This window comes from Candoia aspera, chromosome 4 (genome assembly GCF_035149785.1).
Source record: "Candoia aspera isolate rCanAsp1 chromosome 4, rCanAsp1.hap2, whole genome shotgun sequence".
Lineage (NCBI taxonomy): Eukaryota > Metazoa > Chordata > Lepidosauria > Squamata > Boidae > Candoia > Candoia aspera.
Genome location: NC_086156.1, coordinates 99,841,283 through 99,868,470, shown reverse-complemented (window position 1 = coordinate 99,868,470; position 27,188 = coordinate 99,841,283). Strand labels below are relative to the sequence as shown.

The 27,188-nt window shown below is 42.4% G+C and overlaps 1 protein-coding gene across 1 annotated transcript; it reads left to right on the top strand.

Moving 5' to 3' along the window:
* ODAD1 (outer dynein arm docking complex subunit 1) lies at positions 1-27,188 on the top strand. The gene is made up of 16 exons (XM_063301209.1): positions 1-42; positions 1,608-1,781; positions 4,243-4,325; positions 7,405-7,504; positions 8,990-9,179; positions 9,777-9,899; positions 9,983-10,096; positions 10,983-11,050; positions 14,138-14,325; positions 15,356-15,481; positions 15,682-15,764; positions 20,124-20,292; positions 21,815-21,978; positions 22,729-22,832; positions 24,762-24,840; positions 25,726-27,188. Exons 3-16 carry the CDS (start codon positions 4,259-4,261, stop codon positions 25,768-25,770), a joined length of 1,620 nt encoding a protein of 539 aa, XP_063157279.1. The 5' UTR covers positions 1-42; positions 1,608-1,781; positions 4,243-4,258; the 3' UTR covers positions 25,771-27,188.

The following is a 27,188-nucleotide window of genomic DNA, read 5'->3' as shown; positions in this document are numbered from 1 at the left end:
TGTTAGGCTTGCACATGCGCAGTGGGAGGACAGGCCTGGAAGGTAAGGGGAAGGGCTTATTGGGAGGGGTGGGGCTTAAGGCCTGCCGTGAGCCTCAGTGTAGGTTGAAGGAGAGCGGGAAGGAGGGTGCGGGGGCTGTTGGGCGGGTTGCTGTGATCAGGCAGGGCCTACGAACATTATTTCTAGCCACGTGACTTTGCAGCACTCCAGTGTGGCCTTCCAGGACCTTAAGGGCTGACATGTTGAAAGGGCTTTGGTATGAGTTGTTGGGTTGGGGGTGCGACTGCCCCCCATTATCACATGGCGGTGTGGGGCTTTAGCGTGACCTGCCAGGGCCTTGGGGGCTCAAGTGACCTGGGGAGGCCTTGGCATGAGCAGCAGAGTCCCATGACTAGATAGAATTTGGTGAGGTCAGGCTTTGGGGTTATCCAGCAGAATTTGAAAAAGGAATTATCCCCAAGGGTTGGTGCCTCCTATGAAGAACCACTGATACTGCTTAATTACACACAGTGTAGTAGGAGCTTCATAAGTTGGCACAAACTGTTGTGATTTCAGCTGGTTAACCTCTGGGGTCTCAAATTCTGGAGTTTAGTGTAACATGCTGAGGACTGTGGACCAGCCATGGGGATAATGGGAGTATCTGCCTAAAGCCTGCTGACGGTGCATCCTAGGCAAATTTGACGTATTAGTATACTGTCTATATTTTCAGGGCAGATTGACGTGTTATTAAAGGCATGTAAGCACATAAGACTGATGTAATAAAGTGGCAACCTCAACATTAAGGTACTGTGCAGAGTATGGAAGTGTTCTTACTCTGTTCATGGGTCTTTCAGTCCATATTACACGTGCACTGGAGGAAGATCCGATTGAAATGAGCAGTGGAATGTGGCATTGTTCTGTAAAGAAGCAGAAGTCCAAGAAGGAAAAGTTTGGAAAAGAAAGTAGCCAGGAGTGAGGGTTAAACTTAAGGCAAAACACATGACAAGGTTTTGGGGTGTACGAAGTACACCACTATGGGTACAATATACAGAGAATAGAGCAACACCTGAGGTTTAGAAATGGTACAGTATTTGACTAGGCAATTGATGTTACTTTGAAGACCTAGTGACAATTAACAGTGATAAGCCTGAACAGGATGTCGGTATAACTTGAAAGCCATAGGATTTTATAGCATATAACATGACAGAAAATTACAGAAATGTATGGATTGTAGAGTAGTTGATGGGGATAGGAAATGGAGAAATGTATCACTGTCCCTGGGTAAACCTAAAAGTTTCTTGATTTTTGCAATAAATATATATTCCTGTGCAATCTTGCTTAGCTCACTCAAACCTACTGCCTTCTTAGCAAATGCTGGAACTATTGTTTGACAGCTGTCTATCACACACTTAAACTCCTCTTTTCTTTTTAAAAGTCAAGGGGTCTGTCACTTTCTTACCTTCCTTCTTTCCCAGTGTAACTCTTTTCTTAACTTCCTGCTCTGACCTCTAGTTTTTAACCCATTTTATTTGGTTGGCATCCTAAATTACCCGTAAGCGAATCAAGGAATCTCTTGAATTAGTTGGGTATAACCCACACTTTCTCCTTCCCCTCCCATCTTTCATCAGGATTGGTGGAAAGCTGATGCATTTCTTGGAGATGGTTGCTAACAACTGAGTGAACAAAAGCAACGGGTGATGTTGGCAGGAGAGATCGGAAGACTATACCAGAGCATACCAAAATACTGACTGCCTAAACTTTAATTGTATATTTGTCATAGGGTTTCTCCAGTAGAGAGCAAGGTACTTTTATTGTTTTTTGTGGGGGAGAGAGCACTGATTTAATTCAGGTTTCAGATGCCAGGAAATTATTAGGTTAAGGGGAAAGGTTTGGGAGACGGTGATGAATGTGCAGATAAAATTGAAGGAGGTTCTGTGGTTTTGAACTGAGTCAAATTCAGGCAAAGATATTGAAATGGAACTCTTTCTAACGAATTCCTGAATGTTCTTGGGCAAATAATTGCATTTCAGATGAAGTTTCCTCCTTGAGTTGCTTTAAGTAAAAACAATCTTAGTGGGAGGATGGAATGCGTTTTCTGTTTCATTAAAAAGTGGTATTTGTATTATATGGAATATTTCTTTTGGGGGAAAGTTGATAAGGCTAAGAAGCTAGAGAGATAATTTTTAAACAGTCTTGGGATCACTGATGAATTCAGGTCTTTCAAGTGGTCCTTTAGGTAATTTGTGAGATAGCAATGGAGATAATAAAAAAAACTGCTGAAAAGTTATGCACACAATTTTTAACTTTATGAAAAGTGGTTTGTCTCTTCAATTACACAGACATTTACAATAACATTGCTAAAGTAACTATTTCTACCTGTTCTTCAGCCAGTTCAGTGAACCTGGAAGGCAGGCTTCTGTAATCTGATGCACTCCAGATGTGCTGGGATCACAACTCTCAGAAGTTTAGGGCCATATTAGATGGGGATTCTGGGAACTGTAGTCTCAACACTTTTGGAGAAGAGATGGGCGTGACTAGATTTTTCCATGCTCTCATTTGCTAAGACTTTGTCAGAGCCAGATTTTAAATGTGGCAGTAACAGACAGTGTTACATCACATGTCCCATGTTCAGGCTTACTCATATCACATAGGAAGTCTTGTTTCATCCTTAGATTGAGAACCCCCAGATTATGAACCTGCCACTCTACCTTGCTAAGGTCCAGCCTATTCCTCCCTATCCGGACTCTTCCAAATAACCCAGTGAGGCTTTTTGTTGTATCATCCCTCTAGCCCAGTGCAGAAATGTTAAGATTAGTATCATCAGTGTTTTGATGATACCTCACCCCCTGCTGTTGAATGGTGTCACCCAGTGGCTTTGTGTAGGTATTGAATAAAAAGAGAGAAAAGGCCCTGTGGCACTCCATAATGGAGCAGCCAGGGGCTCAAACTCTCCACCCCCCAAGATTGAAACTGGTGGTTTAGTAAGAAGAAAAACCATTAGAAAATGGTGGCCCCCACTCTTGCAACTGGTCCAGAGGCATACCATGGTGGATGGTATGAAAGCCATGGGCAAATCTGACGAGATTAGGGTGGTCACGCTCCCTCCTCCCAGTCTCACCAAAGGTTCCCAGGCAGGACAACCAGTACAGTTTTGGTCCCATACCCAGGTTTGAATCCTAACTGATACAGATCTAGATAATCCTTTTCAATATTTCCTCAAATAGAATTACAAATAATTTTGCAGAAGATCCTTCTAGTTCACAGTGTTTACACTCTGTCCTCTGCATGTTTACCTTTATTTGTCATTTGATGCCATCATGGAAAAAGAGGGTGCTTATGTCGCTACTTTTGGTAAGCCTTTCCATTACATACAATTCTTAGCTGGCACAAAACAACCAGGAAATGACTATATTTACAAGTTGTGCATTTCAGAATTATAGCACTATTTTGGGAGATGGTCATGGAAAAAAATAATAATGTTGAATTGAGAAGATGAAAGGAAGATGATACACAGTAGAGTGTACAGGTTAAGTTATACTAAGTATTAGAAGTGAGCATCTGGTGAGGATTTTTTTTTTTGGTAGGAATATCTGTAATACCCACTTTTATGGAGCATCATGTTTAAGGGAAAGGTGTTTAGTTTGTTGTTTCCTATTGCCATTTAAACATTAGTCATTTGTATTTTAATTTGCTCTTCCTTCAGAGGTCTTAGGGCAGTGTATATAGGCATCTTCCATTCTTTGGTGGAATAAATAGTTATTTAGGTTAAAACATGACCTTCAGACAGTGCAGACCAACAGCTTTTAACAGCTGTGAATGGCTTAGGTAATAATGAGACATTATAGGGGTTACTACACTTTGCTCACCCATAAACCAAAAGAACAAAACAGGTCTGAAGTTAATGCATATTCTGCAGTGTCATGGTTTGCTTAAACTGGTTTGTTGGATAAAACAAATTGGTTGGATGTGTACCACATGCCAAGCCATAAATCAGTGTTACAACAGCAATATGTTAATCAACATGCTAAGCCATATGCATAACACATGACGGCTCAGCATGATGTGCAGAACCTGTCACAGGGAAATGTTATGACTGAGCAGATTTGAATTTGGGTCTCCTTAATTGCAGTTTGAGGCATTTAACCGTTTTTCACACACTAGCTTCATGAAGCAGTTATTCCCAGAAAGTGACATAATGTTTCTCAATTCTCTGTCTCTGTTACACACACTCCCATCTCTTTCTCTCTCTCTTCTTTCTATCAGCAGGTAGAACTTGAAGATGCCATTCTTCAAATCTACTTCAAGCCTTCGTTCGGAGAGTAGTGATGGGGACCCAGAAGGCCTAGGTAATTTCCAAGAGAGGGAAGAAGATACTGTGGTGGTGGTGATGAGGACCTAGAATATATGGAAAACTTTTAAGAGAGAAGAGGAAGTTATTGCAGTAGGAACCATCTGTACTGCCAGATTCTGCATTGGCGTTAATGATACTGGAGCTTCTGCAATGAGCTTGTAATGTGATTTAAGTGTTGAAATAGGAAAGCAGGAAGCTATCCTATGGTTCATGTTCTGTGTACCTGTTTATTTATACTGAGAACTTAAGATTAGGTCTTAAGTATTTAAGACTTGCTGGTCAAATGTATTTAAATCCAGTATTTGGTTTCTATGATGATGATGGCCTATACTTGGTCTCCAATAACTGACATTAATATACTTGAGCTGATTCTGAAAAGAAGCTTTCATATTTAGTTATATTCTGTTAGCTAATATCTGGATTTGATGAAGGTATGATCCGGTTTTGCCTAGCTCACTGGGACAGTGGTTCTTCCAAAGTGATTGTGTCAGGCTGCAATCCAAAAGTTGCATTTGTCCTCCTTGTAAGCCATTTCCCTAGCAGTGACTTGGAGTAACTTCCATTGGCATCCTGCTGTCATTGAGTTGATCTAGTCTGTCCTCATTACTGTTATTTTGGCATGAAAATTGGATGACTCTCAGTATAGTCACTAATGGGGGATCTGCAATAATAATTCTAGTTTCTCCTGCTTTTCTATCCTGTTGGAAAGCCCTTTATCCCCATATATCAAAAGATATGGCAAGCAGTAGCTGAGGACTTAGAGCAAGTGTATTTTTGACATTTAGATTTAGTGAAGATTTCCCAGAATTCCAACATATATTTATATGCTGCAGTTTTTCTCAGCCTAAACCTGTTATAAAATATCTATATACTCAGCTCAAATATAGCTTGACAGTTTCATAAAGGGTATTTGACAGGAGGTGTTGCTGTGGTTTTGTTTCAGAAGTGTTGATATACTACCATGGAAAGCTGTGAAACCTTTAGAGAAAAAAAGTTGAGGAAATGTAGGTTGTGTAGTAAAGTGTGCAGATGTGCCCAGCTAAATGAGCCTCTCACTGAGCTGAGGCCCACAGAATGCAATGTGAAAGTAGCAAGCAATACTGCAAAATTGGGTGGGGAACAAAAGTAGAGGTAAGAGGATCTTTGCATCTCTCTCAATCAGCCAAGTAACCGTATTCCCTTAATTTTGACTGGAAGAGATTGGGAGCTCATTCCCAAGCCAAATTAAAATGCTGCCAAGGAAGCCAGCTTTTGAAAATGAATAAACAAGAAATAAGTTCTTTGTGTCCAAATAAAGGGGCCAAAGAAACAGAACCAGGGCACCAGGGCTGTTTCCACATGCCTTGGTAAGTTTTATGAGGTAGTTAAGCCAGAGCTCCTCATGGTGTATTGGTTTTGAAATTGGAACTAAATTAAAGCCGCTGAAGCAAAAAACGTCCTTGCTATCATATGGGGATAGATGTGGGCATGAGTCACTGGTGGTATGAGGAGCCAGGGAGTGAGTCATTAAACTATGAAGAATGAGCAAGAAAGTCTGCCTGTCCTTGAGTTCAGCAGTGTCCAAGACAAGACAGAAACAGAGGCAGATGGATGGAATAAGGGTGTGTCCCGATCAGGAGCAGCGAAACATTTGCTCAGAGTAGGCCTGCCCCTGGGGTGGGGGTGAGGTTTGCCTATGCACCAAATGACTTCTGAGTTGGGTGGAGATCTCCAAATGCCCATGAACATAAAGCAAATTAATAAGGTTGCTGTCCACAAACCCCCAGATCTCCCTAATGCTCTTTATCCTCCAACTTACCTTCCTTTTTTCTAGGCAAGTATTTCACATGTCCAAGCCAAGCACCATTTTTATTTTCAAGCAAAGCCTGTGGGGCCTTGATACGTTCTTGTAAATAAAGTTGATGCTTTGCAGCAAGCCAGCTTCTCATCTACATTTTTAATGAGATTTTTTCTGAAAAAAACAAGTCAACTGGGGTGGAGGGACCTGCCAGGTCAGCAAGTAAGATATCTGTGGCTACTTTAGTATTTCTGAGCATTATATTGTTTATCTCTGAGCTAGATAGTAAGTTTGTGTACTCTCAGTTTGACCCCATAGCATATGATCTGAAATTCAGAAAGGATCCTGGAGAAAAGCAGGAATCATTTTCTCACTGGTTAGCTCCCATATGGATATGGGGGATCCAGTTGTGTGAAACAGTGTAGATTTTGGTACTCTTGGCAGTTGCGCTGACTGCATGAAATTGGTGGAAAATAAAATATTCTGGTATATGAGAACAAGAGTAACTCGCCTGCTGTTATGCAAACTGGATAGGCCTCAAGGAACAATCTAGGCCAGAGGACCTCCGAAGAGTATAGGGGGATTGTGATAAGACAGTGACATATATTGATTGGGCATGGACAATACTGAATTTAAGTGGGACCGTCAAGTTTTCTGCATTCTTAAGGGTACATTTTAAAAAGTAACATAGGTGCATTAAGCGGAAGCAGAAAAGCGATTGGTGACCACCTACAAGACCCTCACCATCTTTCATCTAGGCACAAAAACCAGGGCTTGAAAGTTGGCTTGATCCAGAAAATTAATATTAGCCAAAAAAGATACTGTCTGTTTATGCAGAGGATCATAAATCATTGTACTATAAGCTGAGAATGCCACAGAATTTGAAAACATCGTATTGCTCACGACATGTATTTTCACTCAGCTTTTACCTCTGACAAGTCTTGGAGATGTTTTTCTATCATTACATAAACTGGCAAATCTCTTTGACTGGACAGGGCCACAGAACAAAACAGAAATAAGATTCCTGATCCTGCCCTCTCTTCTGCTCTCTTAAAAGTCATTTTGGCCAATTTGACTTAATTATCAGAAGTGCAACCACTTTTGATGGTGATGGGGCTGTTGACCTCAATGATCTCCAGTTTTGCTCTGGGTGGGATAAGTGGGGTTCCCTACTCCACCCTTCAGAGATTGGGAGGGGACCTCAGGCAAACGACCATACTGGGCTTTCTTTCTTACCACTTTTCTTTCTTCTGCCTCCCCAACCGCCCGCCTTTTCCCCGGCATTGTCTTCTGCCAGCTGAAAGCGAGTTGGCCAAGCTGCAGCGCCAGTTCCGCCTTTTAGAAGGTGACCGCCATGCTTACGCCTTGGAGTCTCGTGAAACCATCCGCAGACAGATGTATGTATTTAATTGAACATCCTTGACCAATTCTTCATTTCTCAAAATGTGTTGTAAAACCTCCAGCATGTGTAGGGTGGGAGGAGGAGCTACTTTTTTTTTACCTTTTTACACAGCGGTTAAACAATTATATTTTAAATGACCTCATCTTATATTGGGGGCAGGGCAAGAGAAATGAAGGTGATGTGGAAGAGGCTTCTCATGGTCTGTTATGTACTTTTTTAATGTCTCTGTTACGTCTATTCCGTCCTTCAAATGCATTGGACTTCATCCCCTACTTTGGCCACGGGGTTGATTGGTGTCAACTTCAAAATTTCTAGAAGTCATAAAATACCTAACTGAACAGACTTTAGAAATTATAGAAAATCTGCAAAATCTATTTTAATTGCTATTATTAGAAGCACCATTACAAACAGTTTAACTTCCCTCAGATATCCATGTTGTTTGTTTCCAGCCTTAAACATTTTAGATTAGCTGAGTTCTTATTTTTCAGTCCTGCATAATTTCATATTTTCTTAGCCTCATCTTTTTTTGGTTAGTGATGACACCCCACATGCATTCTTTGACTTCCATCTTTTGATCTCTCATTTCCAATTTTGGTTTTTGAAAAAGTCTGGTTATTACATGCCTTACTGCAAGGAGAAGACTAAAAATTGAAACATTAAAAAAAATCAGTCTCTTTTCCCTTTCCCTCTTCATATGCTGATCCAGATGTTGACATAATACTGATGCACATGACAACTGTTATGCTCCTAGCAACATAAAATTGACAATTGTGAATGCATATGAGTTGCTTTTATTTAATATATGTGGCCATGTTGCTCACCCCACACTTAGCTATATAAACATACATCCATTTTGTAGGGATAATTGGTGTCTACATTTATGTATGCTTGCTGAATTACGCAGTCTTGATGAAGGATTTTATCCAGCTTCATCCTATCCTTTTAATCCAGTGCATTCCCAGAGAATCCAGAATTCCTAGTTTCTTTCCTCTGCTGATCGACTAGTTATTTTGTCTGTTATCAGGAGAACTTCCTGGTTTTCTATCTAGGCATACAAAAATTACACACCCTTTAAGGGAATCATGTATTCCTTATTTCCCCTGCTTATTTTACAGTGACAAATTCTGTATCAACCCAACAATCATATCTGCCCCAACCAATTATGCTCACGGATTTCTTAATTTGTGTTAGAGTGGATTGTCTAAGCCTGATCTCTTTTAAATGCACATTCTGCCCCAATCTCCATCTACCCATCTTTCCTCATTCACAATTTGGGAAATACATGTTCAGCTGTAAATTCTTAGCCCTCTAATCTTTCCTTGGCCTGTGCCACAAACTCTCCTAAACTGGCGCTGCCACCAATCCCAACCAAAACTCAGCATCATCGCTGCCATGAAGCTCCCATACATGCCCACCTGGCTGCATCTTGCTGTGTTATCTTACCACCTCTGAAAACCTCCACCTCATTTTTCTTGGACAGGGTTGAGGTCAAGCGCCTGGAAAAAGAGAACGAAGACCTGCGATACAAGCAGGCTGTGGTTGAGGGCCAGGCCAACCAGAAGAAAGAAAAAGTCAAAAGTGACGCTCTCCGGTCCTTGCTGACTCAACGGGATGAAGTAAAGGAACAAATAATTAAAGAAAAAAAGCGGATGACTCGGCTTGATCAGGAGGTATAGAGAGATGGGATAAGAACCAAGACTTACTTTTTTAAAAGGGAAGTAGTGTCTAATGGGATGAAGCAGCAGGTTGGAGAGCTAAGATTCTGGGACCTTAGGAAGGTGATGTTGTAATATGAAAGAACAAGAGATACTGACAGGCATGTACTGATACAAGGTCTTAGAGGCAGTATGGAAACATCTAAGGCAGTCATTCCCCCACCTAGCATCCCTTGGATGTATTGGGATTTCAGTTCTTAAAATACTCAGCCCTTTGGTCACATTGTTGAGAATTCTAGCACTTACAATCCTCATACATAGGGCAAAAGCTGCTCTAAGAGAATACTGTCTTTTTTCTTCCAGTTGTCTCTTTCACATCCAGGCAAAGAGAACTTGGAAATTGGTGCAAGAGAAACTGAAAGAAGATTTAGACCTTCTGGGTTAAATATAGGGATGAAGAATGCGGCAAGAGTTGGCATTTAGAGCCCCAGGTTCAACGTTAGAGCAAAGGAGCTGAGAGAACATGGATTTCTCAGAGTATTAAATTTCTCGGGTCTGAAACTAACCTGCATTTCACCTCCATTAGCTAATTTCCTTTCCTGTTGGTAATAGATCCAAACCTGGGAGAACCGTTTGGCTGAACGGAAGCAGGTGGTGGGCAGTGATGCCCTGATCCAGGAACAGAGAACCCATTTGCAAAGAAGGATACAGACAGTAGAAAACCAACTAGATAAGGTAAAAATGATCAGGAATACCCAGAGCTGATGCCAGAACTTGTGGGTGGTCCACACTCTCTTCACTCTGCTGTCTCTTTCCAGATCTCCAACGAATTCAGTTCTCAGCTCGTCTTGAATTCACAGCTACGTGAGGATCTAGAAATTCTCCGAGCTGGACATGATCGCTTTGAACAGCAGTATAAAGATTTAGAGAAGGTAGAGTCAATTTAGGAGAAAATTGGGAAGAATTGTTGGGATTCTTGACTAACAGAGTTTCAGAGGAAGACTGGAGTCATGATATAAGATAATGAGGTTCTGTTACAGAATTCTGGGATTCAGTTGCCTAGCAAGAACTTTTTCCCAGAATGGAAAGGTGTGATTGGCTATTGGGTATTTTAAAACTGAGGTACTTTATTGGCTAAGAGGAAATCATGGGCTTTAACAATGCATTTTGGAAAGTTATTTTTGGTTATAAAGCTGGAACATAATTGGATGACAAGATTCTGATGCTTTAAGTTGTATTGGGTTCTTTATACATTTGTTGTAAAAAGAATTGTCCAGAAAATTCCAACACTGTCAAAATCACAAGCTAACCATTCTTTGCTCACCCACTTTTTGTAGAGTTTCCAAAATGTGAGCTGTTGCATGTGTATGACATTAGGTGGTGAGGATAATCTTGTTTTATTTGTTAATAAAAAATTAACAAATCTCGGATTACTTCGTTGTTGACGATAACCTGATTTCCTGAATTGTTCCATGGAAGTAGAGCCTGCAGCTTTTGATGCCATTGCAGATTTCCCAAATGCACGTATAGGATAATTTATGCTTGTGGAATTACACCCTAAAGGATAATAATCAAGCCAATTTCATTCTTGAGATTTATCAGGGTTTAGGGAGAAGAGAATTAGGAAGAAAAATGTATAAATAGACCTGCTGCTAAGTTGTAGGCGAGGATAGTTTGGAGAGAATGAGTGGAGTGAGGGAATGAGTTGGAGAGAATGAGTAGAGTGTCTGGGCTTCAAGAAGGGCATGGAACTTTTATGCAGAAAGGTAAGGTGGTGTTGCAACAAAGAGGATTTCTTTCTCTGTGTCTCTCTCTCAGGAGCTGCTGGATACTCGTAACACCATAGTCACCGTTGTCAGCACATCCTCTGCAGCTTATGATGCAAGGTTAGAGGAAAGTGATGCTCATGCATTGTGGGGAACGTGTCCCTGGATCTAGATGCTGTCCTATATTGCAAAATGCCTTGTGCTTCCCACTAGTTCATGATTGCTGCCTAAATGTCACACTGCCTTCCCAATTAATTAATTAACTTGTCAAATTTATATGGCTGCCCATCTCACGTGAGGTGACTCTGGGCGGCGTACAATAAAACCGGGAATTAAAACATTTTACAAACTCATTAAAACAATAAGAATAGATAAAACGAGACCATGAGAGGGAAGATGTTACATACAATACAACCAGTGTGCAGGCTCCCTATTATCAAGGGATTCCCAGGCTTGCTGTAAAAACCCCATTTTGAGGGCTTTTCGAAAGGCCGTAAAGCTGAGGCTAACCTCAACTTAGACTCAGGCTAAGGCTCAGGAGGGATGATGTTCCAGAGGTGGGTGTCATGGCAGAAAATGCTTGTCTCCTAGGTCCTGTCAGATGAACTCTTCCGCAGACAGGACCCGCAGCATGCTTGTCCTGCCAGTCCTGATGGGATGGGTAGTTGTAATAGGGAAGAGGGGGTCCTGCAGATAACCTGGCCCCATGCCACGTAGGGCTTTAAAAAGTCAAAAACAGCACTTTGAATTAGACCTAAAAGCAAACTGGCAGCCAATGCAGCTCACGGAGCAGAGGTGTAATGTGTATCCATCTAGGGCAGTGTTTCTCAACCTCAGGAAATTTAAGATGGGTGGACTTCAACTCCCAGAATGCGGGAATTCTGGGAGTTGAAGTCCACCTATCTTAAAGTTCCTAAGTTTGAGAAACACTGATCTAAGGATACACATAATGGCCTATGCCTCTGCATTTTGCACCAGCTGAAGCTTCTGGATACTCTTCAAGGGTACTCTTCCCTATCTGTGCATTGTGACAGCTTCTTAACTATTAACCATGCTTCCTCCCAAGTCCAAACTTTTAATATTCTCTCTGACCTCTAATATCAAAGGTGGACATTTACATTATGTAAAATAACATTCTGCTTTGAGGTAACTGAAATTCTGTGCCCCATGTAAATATATGCAAACCATACAATAAGGGTAATCTTGCATTGTGACTTTAGCTAAAGGTGACTAGCGCACTGTAGCCTGCAGCTGATTCCCTGATCTCCCAAATCATGAAGTCTACCTCTCGTTCTGCAGTTCTCAGTCCATTACTGTTGGATTTCCTAGCCTTCCATAAACAGAAGAACTAGAAACTCAGGCTGGGTGTACATCATGCTATGCATGTTGTGTGGAACACAGCCATTGTGGTTTGTAAACCATGATTTTGGCTTAGAGTCCAGCCAGTTGTAGCTTATTTAGTAAACTTGGTTAAGCAAATCACAGCACTCAGTCTCAATTAATTGGATGTTGGGGATGGTATTGTCTCACTGTAATGATTGCCTATTCAAAATCACTATCAGACTCACACAAGGCTTTCATGGATATCTGATTTAATAATGAATATTATGCAGGGTCACAGGCAAAACTGAGAATAGTAAAAGCACGGGATGTCTCCCAATAAAACCCCAAACGGCTTTCAGTCCCTCCCCCCAAAGTCAACACAATTCCATGCCCTGCAGGTGCCCCTAACATTTCCTGCCGGTCTGCGGGAAAAGTCCTTGGCAAGGCGAGATAACCCAAACATGCATTCCTCATTCTTCACTCTTCGCATCGCAGCCTGGTACAAGGAACAGGAGCAGCCCCCTCCCATATAGCAACCCGTGTCAGCACCATGGCATGGGAACCCGTTACGATGTTTTCCAGGAACATTGGAACAGGGACCATGATGCTCACATTAAATGCTTTCTGCCATTCCTTTCCTGATGCATCCCAGAATAATGTAGAAAGGTTAACAGTATAATATAGCAGGCAGAGCTAGGAATCTGGATTCCTGAGTCCTTAGGGTCTAGTTTGATTCAGATGCTGAACGCATGTCATTTAGTTTGGGGGCATATAGAGCATAACAATTAGGATTTGATTTTGTACATGTTAGACTACCGTTAGGTTTTTCCCAGCCAAGACTAGAACTAGAACCTTAGCAGGCATGGGCATCTGCAGCAGGTGGGCAATGACAACACATGCATCTTGACACAAATGATATGACCATCTCCGATGTCCTAATGCAAGTACCTAATTGTGTCATGTGTGCAGGGACATTGCAACACACTTGTCATTTTGACATTGCCATGGCTTATTTCAGATGCCTGTGCTTGCGGGCTGTGATTCAGGATGTGATTAGTGTGTTTACAGCAAAAACTAAGAAAACCACTGAGAAGAAATCTAGGAAATGTCAAGGGTAAAATGCAAGCAGCCCTACGTATAACAGAAGCAAGGCTCAGTTCTTGCCCTATTTTTCAAACTTGTGCCGTGCAGTGGAGCAGGGGCCTTCCCCTTTTGGGTGGCAGGAGCTGCTACTCCCCTGCGCTTTGTTATTCTGATGTTCTGCTCAGGTTGTTTGCTTCTGACCTTGCCACACCTGGTCCTCGCACCTTTATAAAATGAAGCTGATTGGCAATATGGCCCTTACATGAATTTCTGTGTGGGTTGAACTAGGCCACCAATCTATCTAGCACAGTACCAGAAAACAAAACAAAAGCACAAGGATGGAAATGCAGGCAATAATAGGAGCAAAAAAAGGGAGGGATTGGAGTCCTAAGTGCTAGTGAAGTAAACTTTCAGCTTGCTGAATAAAGTTTATTTCACTGGCATTAGGGGTTCTGTTCCCTACCCCCATCCCTTTTCTTTTTTCCAAATCAAGCAGTGTACTGTCTATTCAAGTTTTCACTTGATTTTCTGGAAGGCCTCAGGCTGGATAAGACGGGATTCAAACTTAGCAGAAATTCTTTTAATTAGAGATGCCAGGGATTTCAGCATGCCCTCTGTCCATTGTGATAAGGTTGCTGGGCTAAAGTTGGGTGAAGCCTTCTGGCCCACAGGTGCCTTCAAGCTTCTTTGCAAAATGGGAATAGTCTGTGCTCTGACCTTATCACGAGGTTAGGAACTGGGATTCTTGGTTCTGGCCATCTCTGAAATCTTGCCCTTGTTTCTTATTTGGGATAAATGTAGAGATGAAGCTCATTCCCGTTTGGGCCAGCTGCGGGACAAAGCAGAGAAGGATTTAAAGCAGTATGTGTCTGAGATGAAAGAATTGGAGCGCTTCCTAGAGAATGACAGGCGTATGTCTGAATTCATCAACATCAAGCTGCAGGAAAGGACCTTTACTGAAGAAGCACTGAAAGCCAAGGCAAAGAAACGTGTGTATTTATTGAGTAAATGATTGGCTAGAGTGTTTCCATCTTTAGCAGGGGAAGGTGTCTTCCAGCTTGTAGAAAGGCACCTTTGAGGGAGAGTCCTTGCTTCTCCAGGAAAAGTTTGTTGACCTAAAAGCCAACGGTTCTGGCAGTCAATCTTCTATACCTAACTTCTGGGTAGCTCTCCCTGTTAAGTTATTGAGGCAAGCCATTGCCAGTTATTTCCTCAAATACTTTGTACTTCTAGTAAAGGGGGGTGTAAAAGAAGGGCACTTGATTGTCCTAAGAGTTTTAGTAGTTTATCTCTTTGTTTTTAAATGTGCTTACGGGTAAAAACAGTGCAGCGAGGACAAGATGCAGGCTTCATTCACTTGATATGTGAAAGTTTGTTTAGGAAACGGACAAAGGCCTCTTCTAAGATGTTGCTTGGAAACAGCATAAGAATTGTTCAGAATCAGTGTTCTGTTGTTTTCGGCTGGTTTGTATATGGTTGCTGGTTCACGAATTGCAGTGGTTCTGAGTGGGAATAGCTTGGCTCCAATGATCTGTTCTATGATGGCCTCATGACTGGGTTACTGTAATGCAGTGGTGCACAACTGTGGCCCTCTGAGAGACTACCAGAAGTTATTATCTAATTGTAGTTTTTAATGAGACAGAAGGGAAAAGTAATTAGAGACATGACTTGGGAGTGACCATATTAAATATGAACGAAACCAAATCCAGCTTTTGTCATGACCCCACTCACTCCTTTTCTGACAGCACTCAGCGGCCAAGTTTGGCAGTTTGGAAAAACTTGATTAAAAATGTATTGATAGAACAATCTAATCATGTACTATAAATGTTGTGGATCTGCCGAAATGTGATTAAATAATGACGATCTCCCTCTATTTTTAACGTATGTCCAGTGGTTAGGTGGGTCGGGTTTCAACTGTTTTTGAGCACTGCAAAGTTGGAAGTGGCACTGAAGAAGATTTAGCACATGACTTGTTACAGGAAGAACCGGGGCTCCTTTCTTTCTTTTTTCTCTCAACAGAGGAAGAACGCAGACGGAAAGATAGTGAGGAAGAGTTGCTTGAATCTTACAGCAATACCTTTGATAAACTCCTGGAGCTCACTGGCTCAAAAAATCTGAATATGGCACTGGATACATTTATTAAAGGTGATGTATGTGAATGGCAGTTACTGTGGAGGAAGGATCATCTTGCACTAGACACTGTTCACTGCCTGGGCCCACCTGGCTCAGGAAGAGCCCACCAGACTGGGATATTTGGGAGCCTCTCCCCCTCCAATGCCCCTTGGGTATTTGGGTCCTGACTATTAAGAGATGGGCTGCTATAATGTTTTTCCTTCCCTCTATAGACAGGGAACGGAATTTTGCTCAGTTCAACTACGTCAATGAGCAAAACAGCCAGAAGGACCGACTATGGGAAGAAATTCATGAGGTGAGTGGAAGAGATCACTTTTCTTTTTAATTTTTCATTCATCTTCTCGCTCTTTTCTTCGTTTTTGAGAAGGGCAGTATTTTTCATAGGCGACTGCCTCTGTGATTTTCCCAACTGCTGAACTGAAGTGCTATCCACCCATCCTTGAATTAGCAGAAAGCTCTAAATGCCTATATGCTTATGAACATATCATGCTATTCCCTGTCGGGGGATGCAGCATTATGTAACATGCAGGAAATGAATGAGAAGTAATGGGCAACAGAAGTTAAAGGTAGGAGACAAAGAAAAAAAATGGAAATGTAAATCACACAATTTCCTGCAATCATTGTCAATCCCTATCCTGCCTCACTGCCTCTGTTCCCAGTTACTGAAGTCACTTGACTTCCTGCCAAGGAAATGGGTGACAAACCCTAAGAGATTTTATGCCCCCTGAGGCTACCCTTGGCTGATGTCAGCATAAGAAAATGCTGTTTTGAACATTGACACAGCTAAAGATGACTTGAGACTGTCTCACTCATGGGCTGGGGACAAGATGAAGGCATTGTCATGAGGAAACAGCAGAAAAAAAGATGGAAGTAAACATCTGGGATTAATGGGAATAATTTGGATTCTTTGATTTCCAAGATAAAGGACTCCTGGCAAGAGATGGATGCACCTTGTGAGATTTGGGGAAAATGTGTGTGAAGGTGCCTTGCCTTTAAGCTGAATCCTGTGAGGGAGGGAGAAGAGACCCCAGACAATAGTGCAACACCAAGTACTGAGAATGGAAGTGGGAAGGGTATGCAGGATGTGGAGACATCCGATAATGAAACTGCAAATACTTATTTATGAGATTTTGTTCTACCTCCATCATACCCAATTCTAAGCAGTCAAAATACAGGAAGAAATATATCAAGTGACATGACTCAGCAATTCCGCTGTCTATACAAATGTACAGTGTTTGGGGAACAAATAGAAAGAACTGGAAGTATTAATGCAAGTATGACTTAGAAGGCATTATTAAAATCTGGTGGGATGAAACTCATGAGGAAAATGCAATGTCTGAAGGATCCAACTTACTCAAAAGGAATTGGCCAGAGGGGAAAGGGTGGCATTTTACGTGAAGATAGCACATATATGTATGGAGATGCAGGAATTTGAACATGGGGCACAGTTGGGTATTTCTATAAGAATACAAGGCAGAGGAAACAACAGAGATATTAATTAATGTGGAGGTGTGCCATAGAGTACCCAGCCAGGCAACAGATCTGCATAATTTCCTCCTGGACCAGATAACAGAACTTCTGGAGAGGAGGAATGGTAATAATAGGAGACTTTAATTTCCCAGACATCTGTTGGAAAACTAATTTGGTCAAGATTTCAAGGTCCCCAAAATTCCGTAGGGATCTTGCTGACAGCTTCATTTTCCAGAAGGTTGAAAAGCATCAGTTCTCCTAAATCTGTTCCTAATCAGTAGGGAAGAGCTGGAAGAAGAGGTAAATACACTAGGAACTTTGAGAGGAAGTGACCATGTCATCTTGGGTTTCAAGATAATAGAGGAAGAGAAATTGGATATTATTCTGTATGCACACTGGATTTCAGAAAGCTAATTTTAGAAAGCTTATAGAAGTTCTGGGTAGGTTCCCTTGGACAGAACTTGTCAATTCAAAGAAAGCACAAGAGCATTTGGAACAGTCTTGTTTCAGACTGAGCCCACATGTCGCTTGCTTTACAAGGAGTTTACTGGTGAGTAGCAAGCAGTCCAATACAAAGGCAGGCAGGGAGTCAACTGTGTAAGCACATGCATGCCTCAGAAAGGACACAGAAGAATGAGGTCTTGCTTGAGAGTTTAGTCCAGAAGCAGATGGAGCATGGGTTCAGAGAAGCAGACGTAGTTGACGAGAGTCCGAGAGTTAAACGCCAAGAAGGTTGATCAACCAGTCCGTATAGAAGAGCGAAGAGTCAGGTAACAAAGTAGGAAGTAATGTCAGAGGTACACAGGTCAAGGTTGGCAAATGGTTTCAAATGAAGGACCAGCTGCTGGCTCTTACATAGGCCAGATGCAGTGGGGTTCAAGTACTGGCATTGGTGTGTTTGATTCTCAAGGGGCCAAGTAGAGTTCTTCTGCTTGGTTCTCCAAAGCTGCTGATGCATCCTAGGTCTAGGTGCTCTGCCAGGATAAGGCCCCTTATTGCTTAACTGCTCCTGCACTGGCTCCTGTTGATTTTTTGCTGAGTCAGCCACTTGGGGCTGATTGCCTGCTGACCCCTGAGGCTGGTAACTTAATGGGTCAGGCCCCTCAGGCTCAGCCTCTTGACTCTGAGGAAACCAAGCCCATAAAAGGAACTTCTCAAAAAGAAGTCCAATCCTGCATCATGCCAATGAGAGAAAAAAGAGTGGGCTCATTAGGAAATTATCGTGGATGCATAGGGAGCTTTTGACTGAGCTGTGAGTTAAAAGGGACATGTATAGGAACAGAAGATGGGTGCAGTCACTAAGGAGGAAGTATTTAATATCTGCAGAATGAATGGGGGGCTAAAGCAGAAAGGAATTTAGGCTTGCATAGGAAACTAAAACAAAGATTGCTGCTGCTGCTGCTGCTGCTGCTGCTGCTGCTGCTTCTTTGGCCTTTATTTATTTATTTATCGTATTTTTCTACCGCCTATCTCGAAAACGACTCTGGGCGGTTTGCCTTTATCAGTAAAAAAAGGAAATGGAGGGGGGATCTGATGTTTGGTGAGGATGGAATGATAGTAACAGGTGACAGGGAGAGGACAGAGTTCCTTAGCCCTACTTTGCTTTAGTTTTCTCCCCAAAACAGAACTGTGTTCAAATGGAACTAAGCAGAACAATTGACTAAAGAAGGGAGTGGCAAGCCAAGGTAAGTAAAGAGATGGTTAGGGAGTACCTAGCTACCATGAATACATTAAGTCTCCCAGACCATGTCAGTTATATCTAGAAGTCTGATACCTAAATACCTCAGGTCCTCTTTCTGTGATTTTTGAGAACTCGTGGAGGATGGCTGCAGTACCAAAGGACTGGAGAAGTGCAGATATTCATATTGTTAAAAGGAGGTAAAAAAGAAGACCTGACAGATCAGCTTGACCTTGATGGCAGGCAAGATTCTGCAACAGCTTTTATTAAGCATTCAATTTGTGAGCATTTAGAGAAGAACACATTGCCCAGCAGGAACCAGCATGGGTCTAAAAACAATAAATCTTGCCAAACCAACCTGATCTTCTGTTACGATAGAGAGGTCAGGTTAGTTAACTATGGGAATACTGTGGGCACAGTGTACATTGACTTCTGTCAACCATTCTCTCATGAGGTTCTGGTAGAGAAGACGGTAAAGTGTGGGCTGGGCTGTGCTGCTGTTGGATGGATGCAGAGATAATGGAACACTCCATTTTGGCTGGAACAATCACAGCCATAAGTCTATATCACAGGCTGGAGGGAAGTAGTAACTGGAGTACCCCAGGCTTCCATTCTAGGCTTTGCACTGTTCAACATATTTATAAATGACTTGGATGAGGAGTTAGCAAATACGATTGTCAGTTTGTAGATGTGACAAAGATGGGGGATAGCAGACACCTTAGAAGACAGTATCAGGATTCAGAAGGATTTTAACAAGTTGGAAGATAGTTGAAATTCATCTTGCTGGTTTTTGCCCAAAAACAAAAGCAAAATCTTGCATCTAGATAGGACAAATTAAAGGCACATGAATAGGGTGGGGGAAGCCATACTAGGCAGTTGTACATGTGAAAAGGATCTGGGTGTCTTGGTGGATCACAAGCTGAACATGAGCCGACAGTGTGATGTCACTGAAAAAAAAAAAGGTGGGGAGGGAATGCCATCCTAGGCTGCATCGACAAAAGTCAAGATCGAGGTAACTTGTCATTCCTCTGTATTCTGCATCAGGTCTAGAATATTTTAGGAAGCACATTGACATGCTGGAGCATGTGAATGCAAGATGGTGAGGGACCTGGAAGGAGCAACAGGAACAGTTGGAAACATTGGCTGTTGTTAGCCTGGAGAAGAGAAAACTGTGGGGAGACCTGATAGCTATCTTCAAATATCTGTACAGCTGTTGTGTAGACGGCAGGGAAGAATTGTTCAGGGTTGTTTCAGAAGTCTGGAAAGAAACAAGTTTAAATGATAAGGAGATTTTAGTTGGACATCAGAAAACATTTTCTAACAGTAAGACATGTTTAGCCGTGGAACAGACTGTCTTGGGAGATGGTGTTTAAACAGAGGCTGGATAGCCATCTGCTGGGAATGCTGTAGTAGTAGATTCCTGCACAAGGCAGGGGGCTGCAATAGACGGTCTCTGTGATTGGTAAAAATAGGAAGCTCCTTCCATCTTTATCTTCGCTCTTCCAGCTTTGTCATGAGATCCAGGAGATTCAAAAGCGGAATGGTCAAAGGGAGGCCCAGCAGCTGTTGAAGCTCCAAGAAACTGAAGACAGACAGGAGGAGACGGTGAAACAGGCCAATCAGGCTGAGCAGAGTCTGAAAAAGCATCTCAAGATTTGGGAGCAGCTTAAAAGTGGTGAGTGAGGAGGGGAGAAAAAGAAGGGGTGGCTTACTAGCGGTTGTGTTAAGCAAATCTGGATAACAATGAACAAGGTTTTCTCTGAAACCTTGCAAGCTGGGAACTTGCTCTTGTCTTAAAAGCTATTTAAAAAATTTTACTCCAAGAATGCAATACCTTTTGGGACTATTGCACCTGTTTAGAGTTTTCCCAGGATGGGCATAGCCAACCATAGAACTCCAGGTTACCAGTTAAGTTACCAGAAGCCAAACTGGTGCCACAGCTCTTCCCCATCCCATCTGGTGCCCCAGGGTGCCCCCTACCACCCTTGTTTTCCTTGAGTATTTTTAATTGATTTATGTGAGGTACACAGACTTCAAAACAAAGCATTATGTTGTAGCCACCTATGATGATGAGCAGGAAATATCAGGGGAGCCAGGAAGCTCAACGGACCTCAAAGGTGATGTTCACACATTGACATTGATGAGCACTACGTTAGCCACCCTTGCCATATTCTGTGTCAGATGCTGCACTCTCATAGCAAAAGCAGCAAGTATGTGGAGATGTGTATGATCCAAACAAGCAGTAGGCCAACATTATTCAAATGGTGTGACACACCTGAACCTAAGGTAGTGATGTGGAGGCTTCATTTATCTTATGCATGTCCTCCTTCCAATAAATGTTGGTCCCCAGAGATGATCACATTATTCTATTGCTTTTAGCACCAGGGAAACAAGAGTGGTAGTTACCGAGCTTCAGTAGCTACTGACGCAGTTGGGATCATGAGAGGGAAAGGAGGATAAGAAGAGACTCAGAGGACTGGTTTGTGACTGGCTGATTGTCTGTTGATCAACAGGCAAAACTGCTGGCTGAGAATAGCTCAGATGGTAAAGCCTGGGGGTGGAAAGACGCTTCCTTCTTTGAGCAGGAAGGTGGGCAAGGTAGATAACAGTTCCCATTGGCTCCAGACAACATGGCCAAGGGAAATGGGAATTCAGTCCAACATCCAAAGGCCTCAGGTTACACACCCATCTTTGGTTAGCGGGCAGGGGATTTGAAGGGCATAGTGGCAAAAAGAGAGAGGGTTCCCCCCCCCCATGTGAAAACCTGGACCTACCTAGTGGATCTGATGGCCAGTACCTTCAAACAAAATAAGACTTTTTTTCAACACTACACACGTATGCAACTTGTAACTTTGGCAGGAGACAAATGGGCCTTTAAAAGGGTTGTGTTACTTTGTGTCACCAGGGGGTGTCACTTCTTTTGCTAGCCTTCTTTTCAACCTTCCTTTATCTGGGAAAACCAACTAACCAACCATCCATCACCCAACTCCTAGTCAGAAAATGGGACAAGAGCTATCCCATGGAATTGGTGTTGGAAGCAAGTTCCACAGAGGTACAGCGCAGAGCTGATATCGGTTGCTCTTACCTACTGGGGCAGAGGGAAACTGCTCCTAGTAGATCTCTAGCTTCTTTCTGAAGGACATGGAAATTATTGGCAAGTGTCAGGATTCATCTTCCTTTCTTTCCCCCCCTCAAAGCAATTGAGTCTCTCTTCTGGAAACTGCAGTGTGACCATTCCACGCTGGAAAAAGTGCTGGGGGGGACAACGACCACTCAGGATGAGAACGTTGCCATTTACCTGAGCGTGATTGAACAGAAGGTTAATGAGCTGCTCACAATATATTCCTACAAGACGGCTGAGGTATGCAGGCAACAACAAGGCTGGAGATGGGTCGTTTCTCATCTCCTCCCGTGTGGAGAAAGTGTTGCATGGGTCTTTTCCCTCAGTTCGGAAGAGGTGACTTTCAGGTTACTTTTCCCAGGTTGCACAGCCAGATTTGATTGCTGTAACAGGAACCTGGAAAATGTTTAATTGCATGAAAATCCATTGAGATTTTACAGGAAAAATATGGGACTGAAACTACAGGATAAGCTCTGTTGTTTCCTGTTCATAGGTCTACTTAGGTCCAGTATAATGTCCCTATTAGTTCTCACTTTCCCTCTCCAGGAACTATTGCTATTTGGACACTGTACAGTGGAATTTACCCTGGCTGAAAGCGTAAAATTACCTCTGCTTTACCTAGCTCCTTCCCAGATTTTTAGTAGTTTATGATTATATATATTTTAAACGTATCTTTGCAAATATGAGAGGTAGAAACTTTTAAAATAAACCCCAAATTTTAATAATAGTGGCTACCCATTAGTTGATGTAGTAGAATGGGGTAACCTTGGGGTGGGTCATCTGCAGCCCTCCAAATGTGGCTGAACTACAACTGCCAGTATGTTTTCGGACTTTTAAAAGCTGTGATAGTCAGCCACATCTGAAGAGCCACACGCTGACCACTTCTGACAGATTAATACATGTAGCAGTGTTTCTATTTTAGTGTAAATCTTTAAGTGGAGGTGAAGAATGGTCTTTTGTTCCCTACTTCTAAATTCAGTCTCTTTTCAGGACAAAAATGAGCCCTACGATACTGTGGAGACAGCACAGCTGCTCCTGGGGCAGACACCAGGGCTGCGGCCAACTGCAGTCGCCATTCGGCCACCCACAGCTGGGTAAGGAGAGCTGGTCATTATGCAGACAGTCCAATAGGATATTCTACTAGCCTCTGTTCAGCGTGCCCCCACCTTCAACGTTAAAATCAGAGTGGGGCATGGGAAACCTATTATTTTGGTGGTGTCACCTAACCTTCTGAAGATCTTAGGGGCTTTGGGTTGTAGAAAGATAGATTTCAGGCGAACGCTGCATGAATGTTCTTTCCATTAAGGGCAGCTTCACGACGAGAACTGATTCACTGGGCTTTGCCTCATCAGAAGTCCTTAGACACACAGTGGGCAGCCATCTGATAGGGAAGCTTAGCTTTGGATTTCTTGCTGTGAGCAAATGATTGGACTAAATCAGGGGTGAGGGATCTTTGTCTCTCCAGATATTATGGACAACTCCCAGCATCCCACATTGTTGGCAGGGCTGCTGGTAGTAGCTATATTTTGGTAGCATTTGGTGGGACACAGAGCCCTGACCCACGGAGAGTTGATCACATTTGCCTGTAACGTCACTGTTGTTATTACTACTTTAATTTATACAAATAGCCCTAGGAGTATGCATGGCATCTAACAAACAACAAACCCTTGTCCTGAATTTACAGTATAAACGGTGACGTGGGGAAATAATCTTAAAACAAAGAAAGAATGACTGAGTTCACTCTGAGAGTGGCAGTCTGTGCATTTTAGAGATGCCCAATTGGGGAAGGCTGCACTAGCCGTGGTTTACTTAAGCATGATTTATTAACACAGTTGGCCAGATCTGTACCACATGCCAATTCATTAATCATGGTTTAAAACTGCTATTGGCTGAGTTGACACAACCTGACCAAAAATCAAAGCATTTGATGGCTTAATGAAATATGGGATCCGTACCCTACACACTTGGGCTTGGTTATAATTTGCTGCGGAGAGCAAGTTACGGGAATTAGGATAGGGGAGCCATAGGCTTTCCTGAAAAAACTGCTTCGTGGATGGATTTGATGAGAGTTCCAAAGGCAGATCAGAAATAGGGGATAATGGTACAAAAGAAAGAGCAAAATTGTTTTGAGGATGCAACAGAGCCTCAGATTTAAAGGAGAGGAGGAGCAAAGTCCTGATTGCAAAGTTATTGTGGTATTAAGATAAAGCAGTGGGCTCAAGGCCATGGGGGACTGGATCTAAGCAGCCAGCCAGGATAATTATTTGCAAGGAAAGATCGCATGATCAGAAGGGGTGAATCATTCTGACACTAGACTTCTGAAGCTTGGGTTAAACTCTAGGATTGGTGGGATTTTAAAGAATAGATTTTATATAGTTATTTTTAAGACAGTTGGTATCAGATTTGTAACTTAGATGCATAGGAAAAGCAGCATATACATTAAAGCCGAGGAGCATCCACAGCTCGGCATAAGAATGCAAAGCAAATAAAAAGAAGCAGACGGGGGAAAAAATCAGCACAAAACAAAGATATATTCTGAAATAAAACTACTTTTGTCTGATGCTCAAGCTAAGAGATACACCTCTCTCTGATGAGTGTTGAGGCCCACACGTGAAGTTATAAAACAGAGAGGACGATTTCCCAAATTGTAACATTTATTCTGTGCTGGGGGCGTAAGTGTGGCAGAGGCATTGTTGATGCCTTGATTCTGGTATTTAGAGGTCAAGGCCAATAGGAATAGCAATGTGGAAGAGCTCCAGTTTCTGAATCTTCTTTCTAGCCTATGTGGAGTTAGTTGTACATAAAATAGGATACAGCAAAATCCACTTAGTGGGTTAAACTAAAGAAGAGGAAATAATAGATGCCCAAACTCTTGGGAAGAATATGAAATCAATGTTCCCTTATTCTTCTAATCTCATAGGAGCAATCAGATTTTAGAATAGCTCAAGAACAGGGTATTTTTTAAAGGGCAGATTTGTAGTATTTAGGACAGCGTTAATCAGATCATTCTTTGCTGTTTGCAGACTTGGCCATGAGCTAATACAAGAAGAAGACCAGAGACCTTTAACTCATGAGGAACTCAGAGAAAAAGTAATAAAGGATGTGAGTTCAAGGGACAGGGTGAACCACGTTTATGTTAAGAGATGAAAACCAGCACTCTTGGATGCTTCAAAACCTGTGTATTAGAAAGAACTGCTTTACTACTGCACACTATTCATATAAAATACACTATTTTATGCAGTATGTGCATGTATATACAAGAAGGAACTTGTTCACTAAAGTCGGGGGGTGATTTCCTACAGTTCTCTGGCATTTTGCTTTCTGTAGTGAGACTAAACCTCAGACCCCTGTTGTAGAAACATTTTAATACAAGTGCAATTTGGGGAATCGGTGCCCCTGTTCTTGAAAGTAGGTCATATGTTCTCTCTCTGTTCCTTTTCTTGCATTTGTTTATTAACCTCAACCGTCCAAACTCCTCAGCCGTAAAATAATCCTTTCAGCAACAAATCCGTACTTCTACTGGCTCCAAGGGACCTGGTTATAGAAAAGAGACTCTAGGTGCTGATGAGTCTTTGCACTCCAGGATGTCCTGGAATATTGCAAAGCATAAGGGGCTGTAGCAACCCTCAGGATGCATGCTGAAGCAGCTTTGGGCAGCCAGCGGTAGCCTTCTCTCCCACCTCTCAGCAGGGATGTGAATCTTAGCAAGTAATACTAGGGCTAGCAAATCTGGGCTGCGCAAATCTGGAAGGCAGCAGAAGCTAGTTTTCTCTTCGTTGCTATCCAGTAATTGTCTAGCTTTTTGCAACCCAGATCTAGTAGCTCTCTGACACTAATCTTTGACACCAGCCCCACATATAAGAAATCACCTTTCGCCAACCCAGTGTCTCAGAACTCCCATCATCTCCAGCAGCTTCTGTATAAAAATATGCATGTACACGTATTTTCAAACCATAATAGAATGGATTTGTCTTCTTCCACCTCCAGATCCTAAGCAAGGCAGCGGCACTTTCTCTAAAGAAAAGCACGTAATGTGCAGTGCAGTGACTGTATCCTGGGACTAACACAAACAAGAAATAACTTCTGGCCTCGAATAGGAATCTCAATGCAGCCTGGGCTATGCCAACCAAAGAAGAAAACTGTGGTGTCACTGAGGCAGGTTTGCGTTCCAGTTGTGGCTCCTGAAACATTGTTTTTAACACCATTGCCCTCTGCCGCATCCTTTCTCATGTCTGGAAGGGTTGGTGTGGCTGAGTGTAGCCTTCATCCTGCAGGATCCTTCACTCTGCTGTAGACCATGGAAAATCTTCCTCCTTCTGGTGAATTGTCCCTTCTCTGGGCTGCTTATGTGATCAGGACAGATGTATTGTGTCAATGGTACATAATTCATGGCTGTCTTACCAACCAAGCTGTTTGCTTCCGTACTGCCTTTAAATAGATGCCTTTAATTTGACTCCACATTCTCATGCAAAGAGAGAATGCATTGTAAAATTTTTGCCTATAGCAGTGGTATTTTACCTTGCCACCACTCCTGTGAAGGAAGCAAGAATGTCCAACTTCTTGGTCGTAAAATAAGGTCCTTGTTGGGCTAGAAACAGGTGACCAAATTCGCTCTATTCCCCCAGTGGCATCTTGTATCAACAACAGTTCTTTCTCCTGTTGGTCTCCTTAGCTGTCAGAGTGCTTGAGGCCCACAAGGGGTATATTGTGTCTTTTGATGTATCTGAGCAGGAATTGGGTGTATTTAAAGCACTTAGCCACATCTTGAAAGGGTGTTTCTTTTTTTAAAAACCAAACAGCGAGCATGTTCCTCAGAGTGTGGTTTTTACCACATGGACATCTAATATGAGGCTGTATCAGTCCCACACAAAGTTCCCATTTACCACTGCCAGTTAGAGCTTCATAAGTGGTGTATGCAAAAGTTTTTTTTCCCCAAAGTAAAATTGAAACGTACATGAAAACTGCACTAATTGAGGTGCCTGTCAGAGGAGCAGTTTCCTCAGGATAGTTTTTTTTCATTCTCTTTAGCCCCCTTTCTCGAAGTATTTTTTTAAAAAATCCCCCATTATTTCAGCATCCCCCCTTAAGTTGTTCCTTGATTTCCCCCAAACCATTTTCCCCTGGAGGGCCCCTATTTCAGGCCTCTTGGCAGTGTCTCAGAGAAGAATCTTAGGGAAGCTATTCCTCTCTCAAGGATGATCATCATGAAAAAAAAATCTGATAGTTTCACTGAAGGAAAATAGATGCTTTCTTTCAATTCTGCCATTCCTGTGGGTGTGGCATGCAGGGGTGATGTGTGTGTATCTGTGTGTGTGGGAAGGGAGGAGAGGTGGAGACTGGTCCCAAATGGGCTGACACATGCACAGTCCTGCGGCAAGTGAAAAGACTATCGTGGTTTTTTGATGATCAGTGTAAATCGAAACTGGATGATTAAAAGGTTTAATTGACAA

Bases quoted from the DNA above. Each gene is read 5' to 3' on its own strand.
- ODAD1 (XM_063301209.1), top strand. From the start codon at position 4,259: ATGCCATTCTTCAAATCTACTTCAAGCCTTCGTTCGGAGAGTAGTGAT. The intron at 9,180-9,776 runs GTATAGAGAGAT...TGTTGGTAATAG, and splicing joins TGACTCGGCTTGATCAGGAG to ATCCAAACCTGGGAGAACCG. The intron at 9,900-9,982 runs GTAAAAATGATC...GTCTCTTTCCAG, and splicing joins TAGAAAACCAACTAGATAAG to ATCTCCAACGAATTCAGTTC.